At 37.5% G+C, this 27,155-nt stretch overlaps 1 protein-coding gene across 4 annotated transcripts in view; it reads left to right on the top strand.

The window, feature by feature from the left end:
- VPS8 (VPS8 subunit of CORVET complex) overlaps positions 1-27,155 on the top strand; it is a 250,782-nt gene that overhangs the window by 80,723 nt on the left and 142,904 nt on the right. For all 4 annotated transcript variants that reach the window (XR_013557963.2, XR_013557964.2, XM_060639415.3 and 1 more), the window contains exons 22-27: positions 5,126-5,348; positions 9,315-9,404; positions 12,340-12,391; positions 21,967-22,009; positions 23,459-23,531; positions 23,867-23,986. Coding sequence is in view for 2 of the 4 variants with exons in the window: in XM_060639415.3 (XP_060495398.1) it covers positions 5,126-5,348; positions 9,315-9,404; positions 12,340-12,391; positions 21,967-22,009; positions 23,459-23,531; positions 23,867-23,986 (601 nt within the window). In the remaining 2 variants the exon portion in view is untranslated. The remainder of the gene's footprint in view (positions 1-5,125; positions 5,349-9,314; positions 9,405-12,339; positions 12,392-21,966; positions 22,010-23,458; positions 23,532-23,866; positions 23,987-27,155) is intronic.

Genomic DNA, 27,155 nt, shown 5'->3' with positions numbered 1-27,155 from the left:
CATAATGTAGTACTCAGCTAATTTCAGGTAACTTCTTCTACTTCTAGAGTCATCACTCAGACATTCAGCCTGGCCCCCAGAGGCTTTTTATATTAATATCCTCTGGTAGAGTACATTGTTTTTATAGTTAGTCCTTTTTCACATGCTGTTTCTTGTGTGAGTCAAATTATAGACACAATACATATTCTGAATTGATTTTAACTGAGTACTATGACCAATACCCTATGATCACTGTTAGTTACTTCAGTATCATAATTCATAGAAGCCTATCCATACCCAGCAGTAATACTAATTGAACTAGTGTGTGTGTGTGTGTGTGTGTGTGTGTGTGTGTGTGTGTATGTATATTCCCATTCATACTTAAGAATTCTTTTAAAAGTGTAAAATCCTTTTACTGTGGCAGGAATTACACTTCTTTTTCTCTGTAGGACATACCGACCAATATGTTATAGACATCTTTTTTTTGGGTTAAAATTTGGCTTTATAGTCTTTTTGTGAATTGTTTAAAATCAGAAGTGACAGGAAATTCTGTTTTTGAAGACTCGTACTTTTATTTTCATAATTTGATTTCTTTTTTATTTATTAAAATAATTTTTTTTTCTTTTATTTATTTTGAGAGAGCAAGCAGGGTAGGGGCAGAGAGACAGGAGAGAGAGAGAGAGAGAGAGAGAGAGAGAGAGAGAGAGAGAGAGAGGGGGAGAGAATCCTAAGTAGATTCTGCATTGTCAGTACAGAGCTTGATGTGGGCTTGAACTTCTGAACTGCGCGATCATGACTTGAGCTGAAATCAAGAGTCCAACGCTTAACTGACTGAGCCCCCCAGGCACCCCCATAATTTGATTTATTTCACAATTTCACTTCAGTTTGGCAGTATATATTTTCTTTTAGGTATTAGACAAAAGATACATCTCAAGGCTTTTTGTAGGACCTTTAATGATTTGTAATTTTGCTTATACAATAGTAGCCATAATTTCAATTTATTTTGAAAATAGGTCCAGAGTTTACTTGAACTATAATCATAATTTTGAACATTGTTTAAAAATAGGTGCTATGGGGTGGGGGGGTCCCTGGGTGGCTCAATCAGTTTAGTGTCTGAGTCTTGATTTCAGCTCAGGTCATGATCTCGTGAACCACGAGATTGAGCCCCTCCCCGGGCTCTGTGTTGACAGCGTGGAGCCTGCTTTGGATTCCCTCTCTCACCCTCTCTCTCTGTCCCTCCTCCCTTCATGCTCGCTTGCTCTTCTCTCTCTCTCTGTCTCTCAGACTCTCAAAATAAATAAACATTAAAAAAATAATAAAAATAGGTTCTATCTTATGTGAATTGTATCTTAATAAAGCCATTGTAAGACAAAACCAAACAGTTGCTGCACGTACATGATCTTGACCACTTTGAGCTTATGTCACTGTAAGCCAATATCCAAAAAGAAGCCATTATTCAAATGACTTGAATTATATATAAATCTGAACCAAAAATATTTCTGTTAAATCTAAAGTGAGTCTGAAGTGGTCTTTTGATAGCCAGGGTGTGTGTTTAGTCTTGTTCAACATCAGTATTATTGTTCGAGAAACAGAAAGATCTTAATTATCAAACATAGTTGAGGAACTGGATGTTTTAGATCCTGTTTTCCTGACAACTGCATGTTAATATTTTAAGCATCAAAGCTAGGGGAAAAACCTTTTCTATTTTATAACAGCTACATTGAACTATATAATTCATACCACAAAATTCGCCCTTTTTAAAGTGTACAATTCAGTAGGTTTTAGTATATTCACAGAGTTGTACAACCATCACCAGAAGTAAGCCATGCCTTTTTATTTATTTATTTATTTAAAAAAAATTTTTTTTTAACGTTTATTTATTTTTGAGACAGAGAGAGACAGAGCATGAACGGGGAGGGTCAGAGAGAGGGAGACACAGAATCCGAAACAGACTCCAGGCTCTGAGCTATCCGCACAGAGCCCGACGCGGGGCTCGAACCCACGGACCGCGAGATCATGACCTGAGCTGAAGTCGGCCGCTCAACCGACTGAGCCACCCAGGCGCCCCAAGCCATGCCTTTTTAAAGGAAATCTTTACAGACCGTGATCCTTGTATCAGAAAATAGAACATTTTGAACATAATTTCTTAAAGTTCATTTGAACTTTGTCATTACTTTTATAAATAAAAAGAGCAGCCCAAACCAACTTTGGATTCAAGTCCTACTTAAATGTAGTGGGGATTTGTTTATTTAGCTCTGGCTAGATGTGTAGTAAAGACTGGCAAGTGTTAAGGGTTGACGTTCTTGCTCTGTTTCTGACAGTCCGAGTTTGTACTTATAATCAAAGCTGAGTTCTTCTCATTTTTTAAATTGCAAAATTGATAATGCATGAAGTGAATTTGGCCATTTTCTTAATCAGTTTGAAGCTATGAATGGTAAACCCCCAATAATGTCTTTAATATGAGTATTAATGTAAAGTGAAGCTACCTAGAAAGACAACCTCTTTGGTCCTCTATTATTCAGAATGGATTTTGTGTTCTACTGGCTACAGGGTGGCTAAGTTTGAAGTGATAAAAAACAGTTTTAAAGTTAGGACTTCCAGGTAACAGAGTCAGCATGCTGGAGTATCATTCCTAAATATAGAAAGAAACACAGGAGCTAAACACTTTTTTTTTTTTTTTTTTTTTTTTTTGGGTATGTGCTTTTCTTTCTTCCTTCTTCCCTGATGCTCTAATAAATATTCTTCCAAAATGATGAGAACATGTCTTTGTATTTTGTTTTATTTTTATTTTAAATGTAGAGATAGCAATAAGAGTTGCTGAGTTTTATTTTTCTTGCTTCTTTATTTATAGCCTCTGACTGGTTAAGAAAGAAATATATGGTTTTGCCATTAATCTTACCAGCAATTCATGCTGCTGTTTGTCACCTTTTATGCTCTGTTTACTGAATTTTTCACTGTTTAATTTTCCTCTCCAGGGCTTTTGGTGTTGAACTAAACTATATAATTGTCTTCCCTAGCATGTTGTTTTTAACAACACATTACAGAGTGGAAGGGCTAGCAAATATGGCATTTTCTTTATATTCATTAGAGTTACGTGGTAACTCTTTGTAGCAGTAAAGTTTTATTAATCTCCGTGACTTTTACTTGGTTAATAATTGGTAATCACAAAAATGTGATGGACTATTGATTAAAATGAAACCAACATGAAGAATATGCAGCAAGGGGAAAACTGTTATAAAAATTACATTTGTGGATATGAGAAAAAACAATAAATGGATATGGATTTCCCTCCCAGGACATTGCAGGAACTGTTTACTGAAGAGTGGTATGTCGTTCTGGTGCATTTGTAGCCAGTTCTCTTATCATCTGCCCTCTTCCAAGACTTCAGATGAGGCAAGGGCCCCATCCTACTGCCTCTAGAATCTTCCTTGGCCTTTTTGTGGAACTGTCATGAAAGACCACACTTGTAGATGAATCAGCTACCACTTTTCACGAGCGACATGACACACATGTAAAGAAATAACATTTCTAAAAACATTTATTTTCACATTTAGTAAAAAATAGTCTTAAGAGATAAATAGAACTAGCACAGTTCTTGTATTAAACAAAAAAAGGAAATGAATGAGCCAGGTGAACGAAAACAAAGCAATACAATGTATGAATGGGAACATGGAAAACATTTAATTTACCAGTCGTCAAAGAGTTAAAGACAGCAATATTATTTAATTTACACTTATTAAATTATCTGGTAGTAGAATCAAACACAATTGTCTGGTGAAAGTGTATAATTCTACATTGCTGGTGGCAGTATAAATTGGTGCTATGATACTTTTTGAAGATGATTTAGTAATTTCAAATACCACAAGATTTTTCTTGTTTAATTTTTTTAAGTGTTTATTTATTTTTGAAGGAGAGAGAGACAGAACGTGAGTGGGGGAGGAGCAGAGAGGGAGGGAGACACAGAATCGGAAGCAGGCTCCAGGCTCTGAGCCATCAGCCCAGAGCCCACCGTGGGCTCGAACTCACGAATCGTGAGATCGTGACGTGAGCCGAAGTCAGATGCTTAACCAACTGAGCCACCCAGGTGCCCCACCACAAGATTTTTCATATCTTTTGATTTAAGATAAATTTCTAAAAGAAGAATGACTAAGGAATTAAATCCTCCAGATGGGAAAGAGTGTATATGTAGATGTTCATTGTGTCATCATTCATGATAGTAAAATACTGGAAGTAAGTACAGGAATACTTAAGTAAATTCTAATATTTCAGCACGTTGAAACATTGTGAGACAAAATGGTAAATTTAAGGGTAGGTAGCATCATAGAATGATGTGTATTATATAATGTTGCATGAAAGAATTTGGAATTATATCTACAATGAGTATAATTCTAAAATTATTCAGGACTACTTGCAGAAGAAATATGAAAGAGATAAAGTATAATTATTGAGTGTGGTGGCATTTAGATTAATGAAAAAATTTTGTTTCTGCAATAAAATAAATTCCAGATATATTTTTAAAATAGTGAATATTTTCTTCTTCCTTTCTTATCAGTAATCCCTGCCTAAACCCTTTGGGAATCAAGGGGTAAGAGCTAGATCAAGAAACATATTGGCTTTGTATATGAGCTGGGAATATTTAGATACCAGGAAAGGGGAAAGGATAAATTAGGAATAGTCCTGTTTTGAGTAATTTCTGCACCCAACATGGGTCTCAAACTCATGACCCCAGGATCAAGTGCTGCATGCTCTGCCGAGCCAACCAGGCACGCCTAGGAATAGTCCTTTTTCATATTTTTTCTACTCTATCATGTTTACTTTATTACCCACTGCCATATCACCATTGCTTTAAGAAGCAGTGTGCCATAATAGACTCAACACAGGATTTAGGTCAGCAGGCTGAGTTCGAATTCTGACTCCATCACATGTTGGCTATGTGACTTATAGCAAATAATTTAACTTATTCTGCTTTTCTTGGTTGTAAAAGTTTTGGGAGAATTGATTGAGACTCTTGTTGTTACTGTTTTTGTTAAGCTTGTTTTGTTAAGCTTTGTTGAAATAGGAAAACGAGGACATATAATTAGCAGACTGAATTTAATGGATGTTCAGAATACTTCTGAAAGTTTTTTTTTTTTTTTCTCTGTTACAGGGATCTTTTATTTAGCCAGATGTATGACAAATTAAGTGAGAATTCAGTGGCTAAAGGAGTGTTTTTGGAGTGCCTTGAACCATATATTTTAAGTGATAAATTGGTGGGGATGACGCCCCAGGTAATGAAAGACTTGATTGTTCATTTCCAAGATAAAAAGTTAATGGAAAATGTGGAAGCCCTCATTGTACATATGGATATCACCAGCCTAGATATTCAGCAGGTGAGTTTATACAAAATTTACTAATATATGGAATAAACAACATTCCTTTATTGATTATACTTACCTGACTGATTGGGCCTCCCTGTGCCTTCTAACAACCCCAGTTGTTTACGGAGCGCTTTTGGTAAGATGTCTCTTAAACTTGTCTTTGTCAATATTTCTTAGGACTGGTCTTTAGTGAAAGCTAGGTTATGAGCTCCTGCAAGCCAAGAGTCTTCTGTTTCTTTGAAATCCACCAAAGCACTGAGCATAAAGTTTACATTTGGTAGTTGCTCAATAAATGCTTATTGACTAATCCTTCTTCATCCATTTGCTTATTCACTAGTACATTTTTCATCCTACAAGTGAATTTCAACTATGAGTACTTCCACTCAAATAATAGAATATTTTTACTTTTAAGAATATGATGCCATTTTTCAGAAAGGTACTTTATATGTCCAGTGTTCGTAACTTTCATACATTGAGTTTTGAAATGCAGAACACAGTATAAGAAGCAAATTACAGGATGTCTTAGCTTGACCAGCCAGCCCATTGTTTGATAATCTACCTCCAAGTGTATCTGAGGTCTCTACAGTAAGTTTTCAGTCCTAAATTGAGGAGCATTATATATTTTGGCCTTAGACATTTCCCTCTATTTTTTTTTTTTTTTTTTTTTTTTTTTGAGACAGACAAAGCATGAGCAGGGGAGGGTCAGAGAGAGAGGGAGACACAGAATCCGAAGCAGGCTCCAGGCTCTGAGCCGTCAGCACAGAGCCCGATGCGGGGCTCGAACCCACGAACTGAGAGATCATGACCTGAGCCGAAGTTGGACGCCTAACCGATTGAGCCACCCAGGCGCCCCAGTCTATTTTTTTTTTTTAATGTTTATTTATATTTGAGAGAGACAGAGTGCAAGCAGAGGAGGGGCAGAGAGAGAGGGAGACACAGAATGGAAGCAGGCTCCAGGCGCTGAGCTGTGAGGACCCAGCCCTACATGGGGCTCGAACTCACAAACCACGAGATCATGACCTGAGCCGAAGTCGTCTGCTCAACTGACTGAGCCACCCAGGCGCCCCTAGACATTTCACTCTTAACTGTTCAGTTCCATATTAGCCCTAGTAATGAGCATGCCACTTCTGCAAAGGTACAAGGTCCTAATAAGTAAGCAAGCCCTGTTGAGCTAAAATATGATGACTTAAAGATCTTTGACCAAAAGTACTTTTTTAAAAGGTGCAAAGTCACACAGAAATGAAGGGCTTGGAGAAATAGTTATTGTTTTCTTCCTGGAAGCTCTTTATGAATGGCTGTGAGTTTGCTAAGTAAAGCCAGATACTTTTATGTGTGCCTTTCTGTTGTGTGGGTAATTTGGCAGAGTTTTCATGTCAGATAATAAAGTGATTTGAGAGCATGTTATCAATCTAGTTTGATTTACCCATACTAGTGTAAGAGAAATTTCTCATTTCTTGTCTTCCCAATATTTTTAGCTTTTCTCCAGCACTATGTAAATATAAATATGCTCTAGTGTTTTTTATGTTAAAATAACAATTTAAAAACATCTCTTCAGTTTCCCTTCTCTTCATATCAAGCCTTCTTTCCTTCTTCCCCATAGGTTACTGCCCCATGTCACTCTTCCTAGTCATGGCCGAATGTCTTGAAAGCATCATCTAGGTTGTACTTCCATTTTTCCCACATCCTAATAACTCTTCAACCTTGCTTTTAGTGGATCAGCTATGCCCTCCATGTTCACTATATCAAGTCATATTTTTCACATTTTACTTACTCATTTGTTATTAATTCGAGGGGCATTCAGTGTAAGGCTCCGAGGATGCTTCAGTGACCCTAGTGGACAATGCTTATCCTCTTAGAGGCTTACATTTTAGCCAAAAAGTTTGACAACAAATAGATAAACCAGAAGTATAAAAAAATAAGTGTTATGTTAAAAGTCAGTCAATATGGTAGAGGATGTGAGGCTACCTTATAGATTGGTTAACTGTAGAAAATCTCCCTAAGGAAGTAACATTGAGTCTGGAATCTGATAAGAAGGAATCAGCAATGCAGAGATCTTGGAGAAGATTGTTCCAGGCAAAAGCAACAGCTAATGCAAAAAAAAAAAAAAAAAAAAAAAAAAGCCTCGATGTTGAAGTTACAGATAAAAGGCAAATAGACTTGGAGCTTGGTTGAAACAGAGAGGTAGTCCTTTCAGGGCAAGGTCCAGATTTTTCCATTTTATTCTGAGTGCTCTGGGAAATCATTAAACGGTTTTAAGCAAGATGACTCTGGTTTACTTAGGTATAACAGAATGAAGGTGGGAGTCAAGATCAGAAGAAGTAAGATTAATTAGACACTGGTTCAGGAGGTGGTCTTGACCAGAGATGGTTGCAATGAGATGGAGAGAAATGGCCTGATTTTGGATATGTTACGGCAGTAGAATTGATTTGCTAATGAATCGGATGCAAGAGTGTGGAAGTGTGGGAAAGAGAATTTAAGGATGACAGTTTTTTTGGCTTGAGATAAATGCAGGTAGTGATGCCTCTAAGAAGATTGGAAGACTGGATAGGTCAAAGTTTGAGAGACAAAATCAGGAGTTCTGTTTTTATTTTGAGATTGCTATTAGATATTCAGGTGAAGATACCAAGTAACTGGTTGGATATATGGATCAGAGGGGAGGTAGGGCTAAAGCCGTAAATGTGTTAATCATCAGTACAGAGATGTATGATCACAGCACTGGCTCATAGGGTGGTTAGTGAGAGAAGAGAAGAGGTCCCAGAACCTGCCTCAGTCTCAAGACTCTCCCATGACACCTCACCTCTGTTTTTCCTTTTAATTCTCTGGTTGGTCCTTATCATTCTCCTTTGCCAACCTCTGCTCTTCTAACAGCCCTCTTCCCTTGTCCGTTGGGAGTGTAACTCTCATAGAAACAGAATATAAAGTACTGTACACTGCAGGTCACCACTGTTCCTCTTCTGAATATTTTCACAATCAGTTCTCTCCATCCTTAAACACTTCAAGCTTCTTTCTTCCGTAGACCTTCATCCTTACTGCTTCAGCCCACATAGTCCCTAGAGTTCATCTCTGCTTTTGCCTCTCATTATATGCATCCTTTAGGTCCTAAGTTAAATATTGCTTCCTCAGGGATGACCTTCTGAATACTCTAGAGCACGTCAGGTTGCTTTGTAACCCATCACATTTGTAAATGAATTATTTGTGTAATTGAGTAACTTCCCCAGGTGTAACTCACATATCATTTTCTGCCCCTCCCTTCTTTTGTTAAGTGTCCAAGATGAACAGTAGTTCTGTAAGACTAAGTTGAGATTTGTCTGATCTATCACTTTATCTCTGATGCCTAGGAGTGGGCCTGAATGAATATAAGTGTTCAGTAAATAATTTGTAGAGCTATTGACCAAGGGCAAAATGAGTATGGAAAGGGGGAGGATGGAGAGAAAAATAGACATTGGGGATGTTTGAAAGCAGCCATTGTACAATTAAAAGTAGTATTGAACCTACAACAGCTGTTACCCTGACATTGTGTTTGAGTACTGTTGATCCTTGAACAACAGGATTTTGAACTACACAGGTATATTTATATGTGGAATTTTTTCAATAAATACAAGCACAGTACTGTAAATGTATCTCCTTCTCTTTATAATTTTATTAATAACATATTTTCTCTATCTTTATTGTAAGAATACAGAATATAACACACATAACATATGAAATAGGTGTTACTTGACTATGTTATCAATAAGGCTTCTGGTCAACTGTAGGCTATTCGTAGTTGAGTTGTGGAGGAGTCAAAAGTTATATATGGGTTTTTGTGTGGGGGTGAGGAGGGGTTAGCGCCCCTAACCTCCACATTGTTCAAAGGTCAACTGTACTTCAGTTTTTTTCAGAGAAGGACTAAGAAAGATTAGGGAAGAGTATTTAAGATCTTCTCCATTGTTAAAGCTTTAAGGAAAATAATTGGTGAGACAACTCTTCTTTTTACAGGTAGTTCTCATGTGTTGGGAAAATCGTCTGTATGATGCTATGATCTATGTTTATAACAGAGGCATGAATGAATTTATTAGTCCAATGGAGGTAAGATATTTCCTAACTTGGACACACATTTGCCTATGAATGGCTTTTTTCCTATTCATTTACTTTGAATAGATTCTGTTTTCATCCAATCATTGTTTAATTTCTTGTAGATATATTATTAGACTTGCACCCATTTTAGCTTGGGGCGTTAGGTGACCTTGAATTTCATACCTTCTGCCATTGCTTTCTTCTTTGTCTGCATAAATAGGTATTTAAATCCCAGGGAGCAATAGATAAAAGTAATGCCTGCCTGTTAGACTAAGTTGGTTTGTTTAAGAATTTTTGATATTATAGTAAGTTTTCCAAAAGGTATAAAATATTCATATACTTACTGTGTGTAGTAAATGTACTATTAAGAAATATTATTTGTAGATATATTGTGCTGGGGGAAGGTCCTGATAATGGTGGAAGATCTTTATTTGTTAATTGCTAATTTGTTGCTTTTTCCAGTTTAGCACTTACAGCATGCATTATAATTTATTCTCCTAATCACTAAAAAGCATTTGGTCTTATTTTAAAAAGAACCAAATGCCGTATCCACTTTGTTATTTGCCTTAAATTGAGGACAGAATTGTAGATAATGGATTGTGGATATAGGTAGCACCCTGCCAGCCCATTGTTTTATTACAATGACTAATTACCTGGCTTAGAAGAGCCAGGCATCTGTGGAAGGCATCCAGTCAACCTTTTTTTTTTTTTTTTTGCATATTTAATGGCTATCCAAAACTGTCTTCGGTATTGCTAATTCAGCAGTTGTCTTGTGATATTTCATGCTTTCTTAAAACACCCTTAGCTTCGTAGGTAGGTGAATATTACTCTAATTCAAAACTCCTCCAGTTTTGGTTGTCCCTCTCTTCTCTTGGTCAGTTTCCAAAATGTGCCACAGCCCTCTTCCCCTGGTTTTGACCCTGATAGTCTGTGTGTCTAGTAAGGATTTTTTACACTTGAACATCTCTCAGCTGCTTTCCTTCGAAGTCCAGTACTTCCCTGGAAAGAACTGTCAGCTGGCTCCTCAGTGAGATCCAGGACCTCCCTACATGCAAAAAATGTTTTGTCTCACTCTTAAACCACAGTTAGGAAGAATTAATGCGGTTTCTGTGGGATGCTCCAGTTGGATGGTCCGCGGAGGGAAAGCCCCGAGAAATTCCCAGAGAATCCGGGGAGAGCTCCAGGCCATCAGAGGGTCTCATTTGGGCCACCAAATGTTGGACATCCCAGTTGCAAATGTGGGGCGCTCTGATCACATGTGGTGAAAGAATTCACCCAAGGCAGAAAGAGAGATAAAAGTTTACTGAATACACCGCAAAGGTGTGGAAGGCAGGCAAGACAGCAAAGGAGAGACAGCAAAGGCAGTGGTGAGCGGCCACAGTTACAGGGTGAAGTCAGGGAGTATGGGAAAAATGGAATTTTCTCTTCTTTGGTGATTTTAGGAACTGTGCGTGGTTATAATTGGTCAGTTAGGGACTGTGGCTATTTTGAGGTGGGTCGCTCAATGAACCTATTTGAATTGCCTGTTTGCTTTCAGCTCCTTGGTCTTGGTTGCCGTGGGCCCTTTTACCTTGATCAGGTTTCCATTGCCCAACCCTGTTCTCTAAAAGCGGCCTCTACAATTTCTGCCTTCTCTCAAAATAATCCTTAGAAACAGATTCTAATTTGATATATTCTATGGTGATAAAAATGATTGCTGGGTTTTTGTTATTGTTGCTTTTTAAATTTTAGTTTTGTATGTGTGTGTTTTAATCCTCAAAATCTGGTTTGCATTTATATCTACACATCTCAGATGGGCTGTGGGCTATTAAGGTTGCCTTGTTTTGTGTTAAGAGAAGTTTTCAAGTTTAATGGTTTTCAGAAAGAGCTTGGTATTTGTTATTAAAGAGTCATTTGGAGAGTTTAGCAATGGGAGGTTAGGTAGGTGTGTTCTGTGATTCCGTATTTGTAACTTTCTGCTCACAAGGAAATCACTTGTCATTATTTAGAGTTTAATTATTTTAGTACTTAAAGAGGTCTAAATTAAAAGGTCTCCTGCCTCTTGAGAATTTCTAGATTTTCTGGAATGACAGTGTCATCATATTTGAGATGACTACCAGGGTCTCTGAAATCTTTCCTTAGTTCTAGCTGTGGCTGCTTCTGAGGTAAAAGTAGTGCCTTGTGTTGGGAGGGAAAGCACTTCCTCTAGGAATTTAGGTCTCAGTGGGGGGAGGAGGGCTGCAGATTAGCTGACAAAAGACAGATTAACAGGAGAAAAGGAAAGGTTTATTCACACAAGTACTGGGAGCATTAGTAATGAGGACTTTACTGACTGGCCGGAGCTAAAGGTTTATACACCTGTTTAACAAAATGTTGGTTAGCGGGGAGGGAGGGATTTAGGGCCTTCCTAGGAAAATAAGGATTGGTTTTTTTGGCTAATGAACAGTTTGATTTGCAGTTCCCAGTTCTAAGGGCCTGTCCTCTCCCAAACAGGAAACTCCCTCTGAGGAAGGCCAGTGTAGTTTTATCATTAATCTTACTGTGTTTTCAGAGGCTGTGTTTAAATTTAGATAATGTTTCCTTTTGTGTCTGCTGTTCAGATGTTTTCAGTTTAAAATAATCTTCATTGCCATTTTGGTGGGCTATTAATCCCTTCACTTTTTTTTTTTTAATCATTTTGAGGAACCTAAGGATATTTATATCAGAAATTACAACTCAACAAACACCTTCACCTAACTGGTATTTACTAAATGGTTTCTTTCAGTGAGGAATATGATAACAGTTGTTTCCTAGTGATTCTTCAATAATAATTTGTGTCCACCTTAAAAGTTTTTGTATTTAATCCCAATAGCAAATAACTGATTTATTCAGAGAAAGGTGATTAATAGTATAAGATTCTTGATTGTTTTTTGAAAATATAATTTTTTAAAAAATGATGGCGATTGTTTTATTTTTAATTTTAATGCAGAAACTTTTCAGAGTCATTTCTCCTCCTCTGAATGCAGGAAGAACACTAACAGGTATTACTTTTCTAAGTCTTAATTTTTTTCTCCTTTTTCTATTTTAAGATATTTAAATTTCATAAAATTCAAGTTTATGTGTGCAGTATGAATTTTGATACTCGTATATAATCATATGATCACCACCATAATCAAACGGTAGAAGGAGCTAGAGTTCCTTCACACTAAAAAGTTTCCTCCTACCCGTGGTACTCAAGCTTTTCCTCCAGGCTGACCTCCATGCAATCACTGATGTACTTTCTGTCACTACATTTCTTGTAAGTGGAGTCATACAGTAGGTGATCTTTGGTGTTTTATTTCTTTCACTTAGCTTTATTTCTTCACTTTTACTTCACTTGTTTGTAGAGACACATCCATCTTGTTGCATGTGTTAGTATTTTGTTCACTTATACTTCTGAGTAGTATTTCATGGGTTGGATGTACTGTCATTCACCAGATGATGACATTTTGTTTATTCACCAGATGATGGACATTTGAGTTGCTTCCAATTTGGAGCTGTTCTAAGTAATGCTGCTACATTAGTGAACAAGTTTTGTTTCTAATTAAACTTTTTTTATGAGGAAATTATAGAGTCACGTGCAGTTGAAAGAAATAACACAAGAGATCATGTATTCTCTTTACCCAATTTCCCCCAGTGATAACACCTTGCAGAACAAAAGCACAATGTCAAAACTGGATATTCACACTGATAAAGTAGAGATACAGTTTTATTAACCACAGGTATCCCTTATTTTGCCTTTTCCCCCCATCACCCTTAGATATGAATAAGTTTTTGTGTGGGCAAGCTCCCAACCTATTTTGTCCCCTCAAGTGGCCATTAGGTTGCTGATTTGTACAAGGCTTTTGGTTTTCAGAGCTCTGGTAAAGCTGGGGAAAGGGAGATGGGACTAGGTAAAGTTAAAATGCCACAAAGCTCACAGAAATGAAGAATGCCTTTGATGGGCTCATTAATAGACTGGACATAGCTGAGGAAAGAATCTCTGAGGTTGGGGACATAACAGAAAAGTTAAAAAAAAAAAACAAAACTGAAAAGCCAAGGGAAAAAAGACTGAAAAAAGCAGAAGAGAACATCTAAGGCCTGTGGGACAAGTACAAAAGGTGTAACTTACACATAATGGGACTGTCAGAGGGAGAAGAAAGAAAGGAACAGAAGCAGCATCTGAAGCAGTAATTACTGAGGATTTCCCCAAATGTATGTCAGACATCAAACCACAGATCCAGGAAGCTAGGAGAACACCAAGCAGGACAAACAACAAAAAACCCCAAACCTAGGCTATTATATTTAAATTGCAGAAATTAAATCTAGAGATTCTGAAAGAGGCCACAGGGAAAAAGAACCTTACTTACAAGGAGCAAAAATGAGAATGACATCCAACTTCTTAGAAACCATGCAGGAAAGAAGAGAGTGGAGTAAATATTTAAAGTGTTGGGAACAAATACTTAAAATGTTGAGAGAAAAGCCCGTCAACATAGAATTTTGTATCCTTTGTAAAATTATCCTTCAAAAGTGAAGGGGAAATAGACTTTCTTAGACAAACAAAAATAGAGGGAATTTGTTGCCAATAGACCTGTCTTACAAGAAATATTAATAGAAAATCTTTAGAGAGAAAGAAAATAATATAGATAAGAAACTCAGATTCAAGAAAGAACATCAGAATAAGTGAAGGTAAAACAAAAACTTTTATTTTTCTTATTCTTTTTTCCAAAGAATTGTAGAACTTACTGTATAAGAATTGCTTTCCAGAATGCCATCATTGCCACTAATGATTACGGGTACACAACTGTCAATTCCATCAGGTCTCTAGATCGGCATCCAAGTACAGATTCTTATGCAGCAGCAACACACATGCTGCTCCCAGCACCATGGAGAGTTTTACACGAGTTTAACTTGAACAGAACTTGAGAAACAGGGCTGTAAAGGAGAGCAACTCGAATGCCACGAATGGAACATAAAAGTGACGCCACCATGGAGTCAGGCAGGCAAATGAGAACACATGTCTTTCTGGGCTCTATGGTACAGCAAAATTTGAAGCACAATTTCCAGGAAAAAATAAAACAAAACAAAACACATTTCCCCTCCTTATTGTTTTATCGATCTGGATGCTTTGTGTTGCGTGTTGAAAAAAATTTCTGAAATTCAGTTCACAGAGGACAAGAGGACAGGGAATGGACTTGATTCTTTCCCTGCTCTGGTGTTCACTAGACATGGGCTGGGGAGGGAGTTTGAGCTCTCTTCAAAAAACATTGGCCTTTGCCAGGACAGACATGCATGGCTGTTAGTGCCCCTTGCTAATTGGTCTGCAGAGACCTGGGCTTTGTGAGGGAAATGATCTTCCTCAGAAGGAAACTCAGTTGACAAGCAGGGAAACTATGAGGAGTAGAGAAAGTGCAACCTGATTCCCCTCTAACCAGCCACTGCTGAGGACTCCAGACTTTTTACTGGGAAAAGGGGGCTGCCACAGTGATGCACAGTCTTTTCAAAGACAGTGGCATGTCAGCCAACATCTAGGGGACTGAGTGTACCCCCCAGAAATATGTGGTCCAGCAGAGAAACCAAGAGCTTAGCTCCAACAGTAGTTTCCAGAAACATACTGCCCAGTTTTCTCAGGATGTACCCCGACTTTTACAAGCTGCTCTGCCATGAGCCTCTGCAAATGGCGTCTTCTGGTCATGGAGTCTAGGGATGTTGCAATGTTGAGGCCTGGACTGCAGTCCTGAGGTGTAATTGGAGTGGTGTCCTCTACCCCGAGGCCAGCTGAGGTCAGGAACCCACTCCCCTGCTTCCTTCCAAACACAGCATATATAGACCACACCACCAAGCAACAAGATTCAAACAGCTTGGCTCAAGAAGAACTCTGTTTTTCTTATTCTTAATTGACCTGTCAGGTAATAGTTCAAGATAATAATAACAATGTATTTGATTATGTGTGTACGGATGCTTGTGTGTTTTATGTTTATGTATAAATGAAATGAATGGGAGCAAGGACACAGGAACAGGAGAGAAGAATTAAGAGTATTTTGTTAGTGTAAGATACTTCTAGTACCTGTGAAGCGGTATAGTGTTACGTGGAAGTAGATTTGGATTGTAAATCATTAGTAGATTTATGTTGCAAACTTGAGAGCAACTTAAAAAAGGATGTATAATTGATATACTAGGAAAATGAAAAAACAGAATTATATAAAATGCTCAGTTAAAACTTCAAAAGGCAGAAAAAGTGTTGAAGACAAAACAGGAATAAAGAGTAAGGACAAGAAATAGAAAACGGTAAAATATGGTAGGCATTGATCCAATAATCATTTAAAATGTCGATAGTCTAAATACACCAATTAAAAGAAAGGGATTATTAGAATGGATCAAAAAATAAGACTCAACTAAAAGCTGTGTATAAGAAACATTTTATTTTATTTTTAAGTTAAATTTTAGTTAACATACAGTACAATATTGGTTTGAGGAGTAGAATTCAGTGAATCATCACTTATATACAATACCCAGTGCTCATCACAGGTGCCCTCCTCAATACCCATGACCCATCTAGCCCATCTTCCACCCACCTCCCTCCATAAACCCTGTTTGTTCTCTATCATTAAGAGTCTCTTGTGGCTTGTCTCATTTTGTTTCCTCTCCCCCCATATGTTGTTCCCCCCTCTTCCCATATGTTCATCTGTTTTTGTTTCTTAAATTCCAGATGTGAGTGAAATCATATTTGTTTCTCTTATTGACTTATTTCACTTAGCATAATACATTCTGGTTCCATCCACGTCATTGCAAATGGCAAGATTTCATTCTTTTTGATGGCTGAATAATATTCCATCACACACGCATGAATACATGCACACACACACACACCCCACATCATCTTTATCCATTCATCAGTTGATGGACTTGGGGCTCTTTTCCATAGTTTTCATTCTTTTTGATGGCTGAATAATATTCCATCACACATGCATGCATACACACACACCCCACATCATCTTTATCCATTCATCAGTTGATGGACTCTGGGGCTCTTTTCCATAGACTATTGTTGATAATGCTGCTATAAAAATCGGGGTGCTTGTCCCCTGTGAATCTGTATTTTTTTTATCCTTTGGGTGAATACCTAGTAGGGCAATTGCTGAGCCGTAGGGTAGTTCTATTTTTAGTTTTTTCAGGAACCTCCATACTCTTCTCCAAAGTGGCTGCACCAGTTTGCATTCCCATCAGCAGTGCAAGAGGGTTCTGCTTTGTCCATATCCTTACCAACACCTGTTGTTTCTTGTGTTATTAATTTTAGCCATTCTGGCAGGTGTGAGGTGGTATCTCATCTTTTCATGTGTTGGTTGGTCATCTGGATGTCTTCTTCGGAAAAGTGTATGTTCATGTCTTTTGCCCATTTCTTCACTGGGTTATTTGTTTTTTGGGTGTTGAGTTTGCTAAGTTCTGTATATATTTTGGATGCTAACCCTTTATCAGATACATCATTTGCAGATATCTTCTCCCATTCCATAAGCTGCCTTGCAGTGCAGAAGCTTTTTATCTTGATGAGGTTCCAGTGGTTCATGTTTACTTTTGTTTCTCTTGCCTTCGGTGATGTGTCTAGTAAATTGCTCTGGCTGAGGTCAGAGAGGTTGCTGTCTATTTTCTCCTCTAGGTTTTTGATGGTTTCCTGTCTCATATTTAGATCTTTCATCCATTTTGAATTTATTTTTGTGTATGGTGTAAGAGAGTGGTCCAGTTTCATTCTTCTGCATGTCACCGTCCAGTTTTCCCAGCACCATTTGTTGAAGAGACTGTCTTTTTTACATTGGATATTCTTTCCTGCTTTGTCAAGGTTTTGTTGACCATACAGTTGTGCATCCATTTCTGGGTTCTCTATTCTTTTCCTGTGACCTATGTGTCTGTTTTTGTGCCAGTACTATACTGTCTTGATGACTACAGCTTTGTAATACAGCTTGAAATCTGGAATTGTGGTACCTCCAGTTTTTTCTTTTTCTGGATTGCTTTGGCTATTTGGGGTCTTTTGTGATTCCGTACAAACTCAATGATTGTTCATTCTAGCTCTGCAAAAAATGCTGGTGGTGTTTTGATAGGGATTACATTACATTTATAGATTACTTTGGGTAGTATAGGCTTTTAACAATGTTTGTTCTTCCAATCCATAAGCATGGAATGCTTTTCCATTTCTTTGTGTCCTCTTCAATTTCTTTCAGAAGTGTTCTATAGTTTTCAGAGTATAGATCTTTTACCTCTTTAGTAGGTTTATTGCTAAGTATCTTATTGTTTTTGGTGCACTTGCAAATGGGATCGATTCCTTGATTTCTCTTTCTGTTGCTTCATTATTGGTGTATAGGAATGCAACTGATTTCTGTGCATTGATTTTATATCCTGTAATTTTGTTGAATTCATGGATCAGTTCTAGAAGTTTTTTGGTGGAATCTTTTGGGTTTTTCATGTAGAGTATCATGTCACCTGCGAAGAGTGAAAGTTTGACTTCCTCCTTGCTGATTTGGATGCCTTTATTCCTTTGTGTTGTCTGAGTGCTGAGGCTAAGACTTCCAATACTATGTTAAACAACAGAAGTGAGAGTGGACATCCCTGTCATGTTCCTGATCTCAGGCGGAAAGCTCTCAGTTTTTCCCCATTGAGGAAGATACTAGCCGTGGGTATTTGGTATATGGCTTTTGTGATGTGAGGTATATTCCATCTCTTCTTACTTTGTTGAGGGTTTTTATCAAGAAAGGATGCTGTATTTTGTCAAATGCTTTTCTGCATCTATTGACAAGATCATATGGTTCTTATCCTTTCTTTTATTAATGTGGTGTATCATGTTGATTTGCAAATATTGAACCAGCCCCACAGCCCAGGAATAAATCCCACTTGATCATGGTGAGTAGTTCTTCTAATGTACTGTTGAGTTCAATTTGCTAGTATTTTATTGAGAATTTTTGCATTCATGTTCATCAGGGATATTGGCCTTGTGGTTGTCCTTTTTAGTGGGGTCTTTGGTTTTAGAATCAAGGTAATGCTGGCTTCATAGAATGAGTTTGGAAGTTTTCCTTCCATTTCCATTTTTTGGGAACAGATTGAGAAGAATAGGTATTAACTCTTCTTTAAATGTCTGGTAGAATTCCCCTGGGAAGGCATCTGGCCCAGGACTCTTGTTTATTGGGAGATTTTTTTTTTCTTTTTAAATCTTTATTCACTCACAGAGTGCGAGCAGGGGAGGAGCAAAGAGAGAAGGAGACACAGAATTTGAAGCAGGCTCCAGGCCCTGAGCTGGCAGCACAGAGCCTGACGCAGGGCTCGAACTCACAGACCATGAGATCATAACCTGAGCCAAAGTTGGACGCTCAACCAACTGAGCCACCCAGGTGCCCTGGGAGATTTTTGATTATTCATACAATTTGTTTGCTGTTATGGGTCTGTTCAAATTTTCTATTTCTTCCTCTTTCAGTTTTTGTGGTATGTGAGTTTCTGGGAATTTGTCCATTTCTTCCAGATTGCCCAGTTCATTGGCATATAATTTTTTTCATAGTATTCTTTTATAATTGTTTGTGTTTCTGTGGTATTGGTTGTGATCACTCCTTTTTCATTTGTGATTTTATGTATTTGGGTCTTTTTTCTTTCTGATAAGTCTGACTAGGGGTTTATCAATTTTGTTAATTCTTTCAAAGAACTAGCTCTTAGTTTCATTGATCTATTCTATGGGTTTTTTTTTTTTATCATTTATTTCTGTTCTGCTCTTTATTATTTCCCTTCTTCTGCTGGTTTTAGGACTCTATTTGCTGTTCCTTTTCTAGCTCCCTTAGGTGTAAGGTTAGGTTGCATATTTGGGTCCTTTCTTGCTTCTTGAGATAGGTCTGAATTGCAGTATACTTCCCTCTTAGGACTGTCTTTGCTGCATCCCAAAAGTTTTGGACTGTTTTGTTTTCATTTTCATTTGCCTCCATGTATTTTTTTATTTCTTCTTCAATTCCCTGGTTAACCCATTCATTCATTAGTGTGATGTCCCTTTTTTTAATTATTTATTTATTTATCTATCTATCTATTTATTTATTTATTTATTTGAAAGAGATAGCAAGCCTCAGAGGGGCAGAGAGAGAGGGAGAGAAAAATACCAAGCAGGCTCCGTGCTGTTGGCTCAGAGCCCGACATGGTGTTTGAACTCACAAACTGTGAGATAGGGGTTGATGAAAAGGGAGAGATGAATAGGCTGAGCACAGAGGATTTACAAAAGTGAAACTATTCTGTACAACTGACAATAGTGTAATGGTGTTCATATGTCAGCATAAATTTGCCAAAACCCAAACATAGTATACACAACATTAAGAGTGAACCCTAATGTAAACTATGGACTTCATGTGATGATGTGTCACTGTAGATTCATTGATTATAAGAAATATATTACTCTGGAGCAGATGTTGATAGTGGGGGAGATTGTGTGGTGTGGGGATAGGGGATATATGGGGAATATCTATACCTTTCTCTCATTTTTGCTGTGAACCTAGTGAAACGTCTCTAAAAAATGAAATTTATTAATTAAAAAAATTGGGATTGAAGCATATTATAGTTACTCATAATTTCAAGCAATTCAAGTTTATTTGCACTTATGACAACACAGATCTGGAGTACAGTAAAACCTTGGTTTGCGAGCATAATTTGTTCTGGAAACATACTTGTATACCAAAGTGAATTTCCTCAGAAGAAATAATGGAAACTCAGATGATTCATACCACAACCCAAAAATACTCATATAAAAATGATTATAATACTGTAATATAATACAAAATAATAAAGAAAATACAATATAGAAAGGAAAATAATTTAAACTGCACTTCCCTTTGAAAACCTTCATGGCTGCTGTGAGGGAGATGAGAGAGGAGGGTTATTGTGCAGGACGACTTTCACTATCACTGATGGAATCACTGCTGTTTATTGCCTCAATGGAATCTTTTTTGTTTTGTGCAACTTTAACAAGGAGCCTATCCAGTGACGCTTTCTTTTGCCTCCTTTTGAGAATTTTGTGGAAATGTGACATTGCATTGTTGTTAAATAGATTCATTGCTCTCACTGCTACAGCCTTATTTGGGTAGTGCTTTTCTACAAAATTTTGCACTTTTCCCACATTTTATACATCTCCCTAATCTCATTTGAAGTGAGGGATTTCTCTGCCTTTTTCTCCTCCTTCTCTGCAGGTGAGATGCAGACACAGACTTCTTATAAAATCTTGCAATATCGGCCACTTGCATACCTCATTCATACTTGCTCGATGATTTCCTTCTTAACTTCCATTGTAATCATCTCCTTCTTACTGCCTTTCTTTTCAGCCTTTTTCTGCATGCAGGCCATTGTATATGCTCGCATGGATGTTGGCTACAGTACAGTATTAATAAACTCTTGGCATATACTATATTTAATGTAGCTGGCAGCAGAAGAAAGGGTCTATATCTGGAGGCAGCCTAATCTAGAATAAAGCAAAGCATTGCTAAGCTATTGTATGGAAAAACAAGGAACTGTCCATAGGTGCTCTGAAGTGACAAAAAAATACACTAGTGCCAGTTGTGGGCACCTTCCACCGTTCTGAAAAATCACAGATTACTGCCAAACACCGTGGCCTGAGACCGAGCATCTGAGCAATGGGAGATGATCACCCACAATCCTGCAAGTGAAAGAGAGAAGAACCACTGGGTCAGTTGTGATCATGTGACATTCAGCATCTTGTACTACTCATATTGCAAGACATCACTCGTTTATCAAGTTAAAATTTATTAGAAATGTTTGCTTGTCTCATGGAACACTCACAGAACAAGTTACTCACAATGCGAGGCATTATTCTATTTAGAAAGGATTACTGATTAAGAGATGTACACTTGCTTACATTATGCTCACTATTCATATACCAAAAGTAGAAATTTCAGTTTATTATAACCAATCGCAAATTCCTATAATCTGCACACCAAGAATTACTGGTCACTTCACCCACTCTTGAGGCTCTTACTTTATTGTCTTGTTGCCCTTGACCCCTTTGCCTACACCTGATATAATTATATTTCTGATTTCTTTTAACCAAGAGATAGACTTATATTATCATGTGACAGAATCTTACTTTTTAGATGTAACTTAGAATAAAAAGGGTCCTAAAGATCATTTAATCTAAGTCTCTTATTTTAAACATTTGTGAACAGTGGCCTTCACAACCCTAGAGCACAGTGGGTGGTAAGAGTCCATATTACAGATGAGAAGACATTATTAGTCCTTAATATTACTTAATTGGTCATGACCTTTAACTCATCAACTAACTGCCTGCTCTACACTTTACCCTGGTCTCAAACTATTGGTTAAGCCAACAATATATGGTTCTCTACCCTCAGATGTATTCCTTCTTCTGTATGCTTCATTGACTCATTGGTTTTTTTTGTCTGTGAAAAGAATCTAATGGAAATTCTAAAAACAAGAATTAAGGTGGTTTTTTCTCTATGTATTCTTTAGGAAGATACTTAACTCAAATGCCAAGTTTTATTTTTTGTTTCCACATAAAGATTTTATTTCTGAAAAGGTTTTGAGAGAATTGCTGAAGATACTTTTTCTGTTTTAGATGAGCAAGTTGTTATGGGCAACAAGCTGCTTGTATATATTAGGTAAGAGATTTTTTTTTAATTTATCTACGTGTACTTTTTCTATAATCCCCCCCCCCCCCCCGCCCCGTATTCTTAGAGGTACTGTCATGTCCTATGTGTATAGTGTTTTTCATGTTTCATTGCTTGTACAGTAGTGGTTTTCAACCATGGGTGATTTTGTCCCCCATTGGTACACCCTCCCTGCTCCCCCCCCCCCGCCCCGATCTTTGGCAATGTCTAGAGACATTTTTGCTTGTCACATTTGGGGCTGGGAGAGATATGCTGCTGGCATCTAATGGGTGGTGGCCAGCGATGTTGCCGAGTGCATAGGGTAGTCCATACAACGAAGAATTATCTCTGTCAAAGTATCAATAAGGCTGAGGTTGAGAAAGCCTGGTGGTAGAGTATTTTATTTTTAGCACTGGAAACTCTGTGGAATATGTGTTCTCTCTCTTTTTTATAAAAGGGCAAGAGATGTGTTTAGGTCATGAAAAAGTTAGTGACAGAGGTTAAGCTGTGAAATGTTTATCTCCTCTCCTTACTCCTCAAACAGAATTCTTTCCACAAACTATGGAGGCTCAGAATTATGTCCCAATAGAACTTTTGGACAGATAGCTGGCTGTCAGGCTGGCAGGGCGGAAGGTGGCAGAACCTGCCAAAGCATCATTTTAGCTCCTATCTAGTGCCAGAGTTAACTTTGAGACCTGTTTCACACTTGTTACATCGATTCTTTAGAAGAACATATGCAGCATCTCCCCAGTACTTTATTGTCTGTACTTTAAATTTCTTAGAATATGCTGTCTCTAATCCAACATTCAAAATTGATGGCTAGTTCAAAGAAGTTTAAAATTTGTGCCTTTCCCCCCAGAATGAGGACATATTCAGAAGACATCTTTATAGTTGAACCCGCAAGGCATAAACCATAAAGCATTAGCCATAAGGAAGGTCTGATTTGGAGGTAGAACTGTATAGTTAATTTCTCATCAGTTTCTCCTCTCCCTGAAGACTTGTTCTGTTGCAGACATTTTCCAGACCTTTGTTAGACTAGCTTGTTCCCTGTCTTTAATCACTGTTCTTAGAGCCACTGGTTTGAAGTTTGTGAGAACATTAGGCTTTTCACTGGTAAAACATAGCGTAATGGTGCCATTAGGTATTTTTCTGGTGCTGAGTATGAGACTTTCAGATAGTCTGTTCTCATTCCTTCCTGTCCACTTAGCGTGGCGTAGGTTTCTTTTAGGAAAAATAAGAAGAAATGAAAGTGCTTACTCTGTCATGGGATGTGTTTATTTCACCACCATCACTGTTGCTCACATTTTCTGAACTGGCTCTCATCTTGATCAAGTTTGAACTTGACGTGACAAAAGCTGAGTGTGCTTAAACACTAAATGAGTATCTTGGGTTTGAGAAACAATGTGTTACCTGGAAGTTAGCCCATTACAAGTCACCAAGTCTGTTCTCCTTTTCTTCTAGCTGTTGTCTAGCAGGCCGAGCCTATCCCCTTGGTGACATCCCTGAAGATCTTGTTCCCTTGGTTAAAAATCAGGTTGGTGCTATTTCCACACCTCTTGTTAATATGTACTATATTATGATCCACACCTCTTGTTTTATGATCCACACCTCTTGTTAATATGTACTATAGATGAACTGTAATTGAAGGTTACACGTGAGTCAGGAGCTATCTGCTATGGTAGGAGAGAACCTACCCACCATCACTACAGCCAGTAATGATAGCGGAATCAGGCTAGAGAAGTTACAACATGGTGGCAATTTAAACTAAATTCCACCTGCCTTTATTTTGTCCAACTGGCAGTTGTTGCTTCAGCAAGACACTTTGTAAGGAGAGAAGATCGTCAACTTTTTTTTTTTTTAAACTTGAAGGTTTTTGAATTTCTGATTCGCCTGCATTCAGCAGAAGCCTCCCCTGAGGAAGAAATCTACCCCTATGTTCGGACTTTGCTACATTTTGACACAAGAGAATTTCTAAATGTATTGGCACTGGTAAGAGATAATATGATTTTAAGATGTTTTTAGAGGAACCAGGGTAATAAATTTTTTTTAATGGAAAGAAAGATGTGTATGCAGATACAGTTTTGATACCCCGACAGTGAGCAGTAAACATTTCAAAATGTTTAATTTTGTTGTGCCACCCATATTTTATAATTCTTTATCTCCCTTCCTTTCCCCCTTGTCCTTTTGTCCCTGCTTCTCCCCCCACTCCCCTGTGTCTTTCTGTCTCTTTCTAACACATCCTTATCAAAAAGCTAAAGCAGAATTAGATGTGTGGTACATTTTTGGTTTCATAAATTATATTATTTCATATACTGAATATGGAAGAAGGTTGAAGGACATGTAGTGGTGATGATAGTGGAAATAACTGGAATTTAAAAGGAATCTGGGAGCTTCGTGCTGAAAAAAAATCCTTATACATGTTAAATTAAAGATGGATTTGGGTGAGCCAGGTTGTCTATGAAAATGCCCCCAGGGGAATAATTATATAACACATAATATATCATTCCAATTAAATAGTGTTGTAGTTGTTTTTTAAAAAGCTTTTGATGGTATGGATAGTGCTTATATTACAGTGGGTAGTGAAACAATAGACCCACTAATGTATAAAACACACAAATGTTGCATGTGCACAATATTTAGAGAAAAAAGACCAGAAGGAAATAAGACTTAAATATTATTAGTGATTGTGAGATGGGGCAAATTTCTCTAATGAGCATACAGTACATTTATGAATTGAATAACGTAATAAACTGTTAAATAAGAAGAAAGCCTATGAGAAAGTTAAGATTCCCAGTTATATTATTCTTTTAATTAGTTTATTTGAATATTTGGCTTCAGAAGTAGTAATTTTAATTGCATAGGAAGAAGGGAAAAGAAACTTAGAACTGGAAGTCAGATCTGATTGGTTTAAGAAACCTTGGGGCGCCTGGGTGATTCAGTCGTTGAGCGTCCGACTTCGGCTCAGGTCATGATCTCACAGTTCGTGGGTCCGAGCCCCACGTCGGGCTCTGTGCCGACAGCTCAGAGCCTGGAGCCTGCTTCACATTCTGTGTCTCCCTCTCTCTCTGCCCCTTCCTTGCTCATGCTGTGTCTCTCTCTGTCTCGAGAATAAATAAACATTAAAAAAAAATAAAAAAAGAACAACAACAAAGAAACCTTCAACAACCTTAGAGAACATAAGAATACTTGGTCTCTGGCATGTAGGAAAAAAGAAACAAAGTGATGAGGCAGGGGGTACAGAAAAAGTAGTAGAGAGCAACAAAGAATTTTAACTAATTTTCCTTTTTTTTTTTTTAAGGGCTCTGGTAGCATTTGGAATTGTGCTGATATCTGAATTGAGGATTGATTGATAGTAAGGTTGCAGTACAATCTCATTTGCATAGCAAATATGAGCACCTAGTATGTCACATGTACTGTACTAACTGGGAGTGTACCCTTGGCTGACAATAAAGCCTGCCTTTGTGGAGGAGAGCTTCTAGACTTTTAGATAAGTAATTATAGCAAAGTGTAGTGTGTGCCATTGGTGAAGTGCAGGATGCCATATACACACCTAAGAGAGGAATCTAATGGAAGGTTAAGGAAGGTTTCTTGTATGAAATGATGTTCATGTTGAGTCTCAAAGGATGGATAGAAATTAGGTTAGGATTAGGGAAAAGTATTCTAGGTAGAAGGACAGAATATATAAAAAGGCCTGGAAACAAGACAGAACAATGTATACTAAGGAATTGGAAAAAAAAAAAAAAATCAGTATGACCACATCTTGAAGTGTAAGGAAGCCTATAGTGAGAAACAAATCGAAAAGGTAGGAAGAGACTGAGTTTTTTAATCCATGGTGAGAAGTTTAGACCTCTACACTAGAGTAGTAGGTAGCCACCGAAACCTTTTAAGTAGAGGAATATCATGATTTGTAGTTTAGAAAAACTCCCCCTAACTGTTGTATGAAAATGGGTTGTAAAAAGACAACTTTGGAGGCAAGAAGATCTGTTAGCAAATTTTTGTAGTAATCTAAGTATAGTATAGAGGTGGCTTGAATTAAGGCTGTGATACCAGGGATAATAAGATGTGAAGGGATTTGAACGATATTTTAGGAAGCAAATTGGCCTAAAACATAGGGCTTTTTGTGCCACTGGATGTGAAGGATAAGACAAATGGGAAGTGTCAAAGATTCCTAGATTTCTGACTTGGTTAATTGGATATATGGTGGTTTATTTATTCATTAGGGAATCAGAAGAGAAACTGGTTTCTCAGAAGATGAGGGGTAGGACGAGGTTGTGGTGAGCGATGGGGAAACATATAGATATTAATTCTCTTTTGGACTTAATGAATTTGAAATGCTTGAAAGGCATGTGGAGGTTTTCTTACATGCTTGTATCATGTGTTGGCTGCATGCCCAAGTACCAGAGCTGGAGAAATTGACAAGACCTAGGATCTGAAATCCTGGACTCACTACCTATTTTGCCACGATTGATTCATCATCCAACTTTCCTAATTCAGTTAATATATCTTAATAAAAAACATTTTCAGGGGCTTGTAATTTATGTGACAGATTTTTAAATCCCATTTTACCACTTTTTTTTCCACTTTGGAATATTTTTTAAAGTAAGGTTTTTAAATTTAGCTTCCTTGAGGTATAATTTATATAAAATATAGTATGGTTCATCCATTTCAAGAGAAGAGTTTTACAAATGCATACAGTCTTGTGACCACACTTACAACTAATACGGAACATTTCCATCACATCCTAAATGCCAGCCCTTGGCAGTTGCCAATTTGCTTTCTAATACTGAAATTCTGCCCTTGCCAGGATGTCATATAAATAGTATCATATGCTTTGTAGTTTTTTTGGGCTTCTTTCACTTAAAATAATGCTTTTGAGATTTATCAGTGCTGTTGCTTGTATTAATAGATTGGGCCTTTTTTTTAATAAGTTTTTATTTAAATTCCAGTTAGTTAACATACAATATAATATTAGTTTCAGTTGTACAGTATCGTGATTTAACATTTCCATACAGTATTCAGTGCTCATCACATGTGTACTCCTTAATCCCCATTACCTATTTAACCCATCCCCCCCACCTCCCCTCTGGTAACCATCAGTTTGTTCTCTATAGTTAAGAGTCTGTTTCTTGGTTTGCCTCTCTCTTTTGTTTTCCCCTTT

This window comes from Panthera onca, chromosome C2, assembly GCF_046562875.1.
Source record: "Panthera onca isolate mPanOnc1 chromosome C2, mPanOnc1 haplotype 2, whole genome shotgun sequence".
Classification (NCBI taxonomy): Eukaryota; Metazoa; Chordata; class Mammalia; order Carnivora; family Felidae; genus Panthera; species Panthera onca.
Note: the sequence above shows the minus strand (reverse complement) of the source record. Positions and strands in the feature narration are given on the sequence as shown.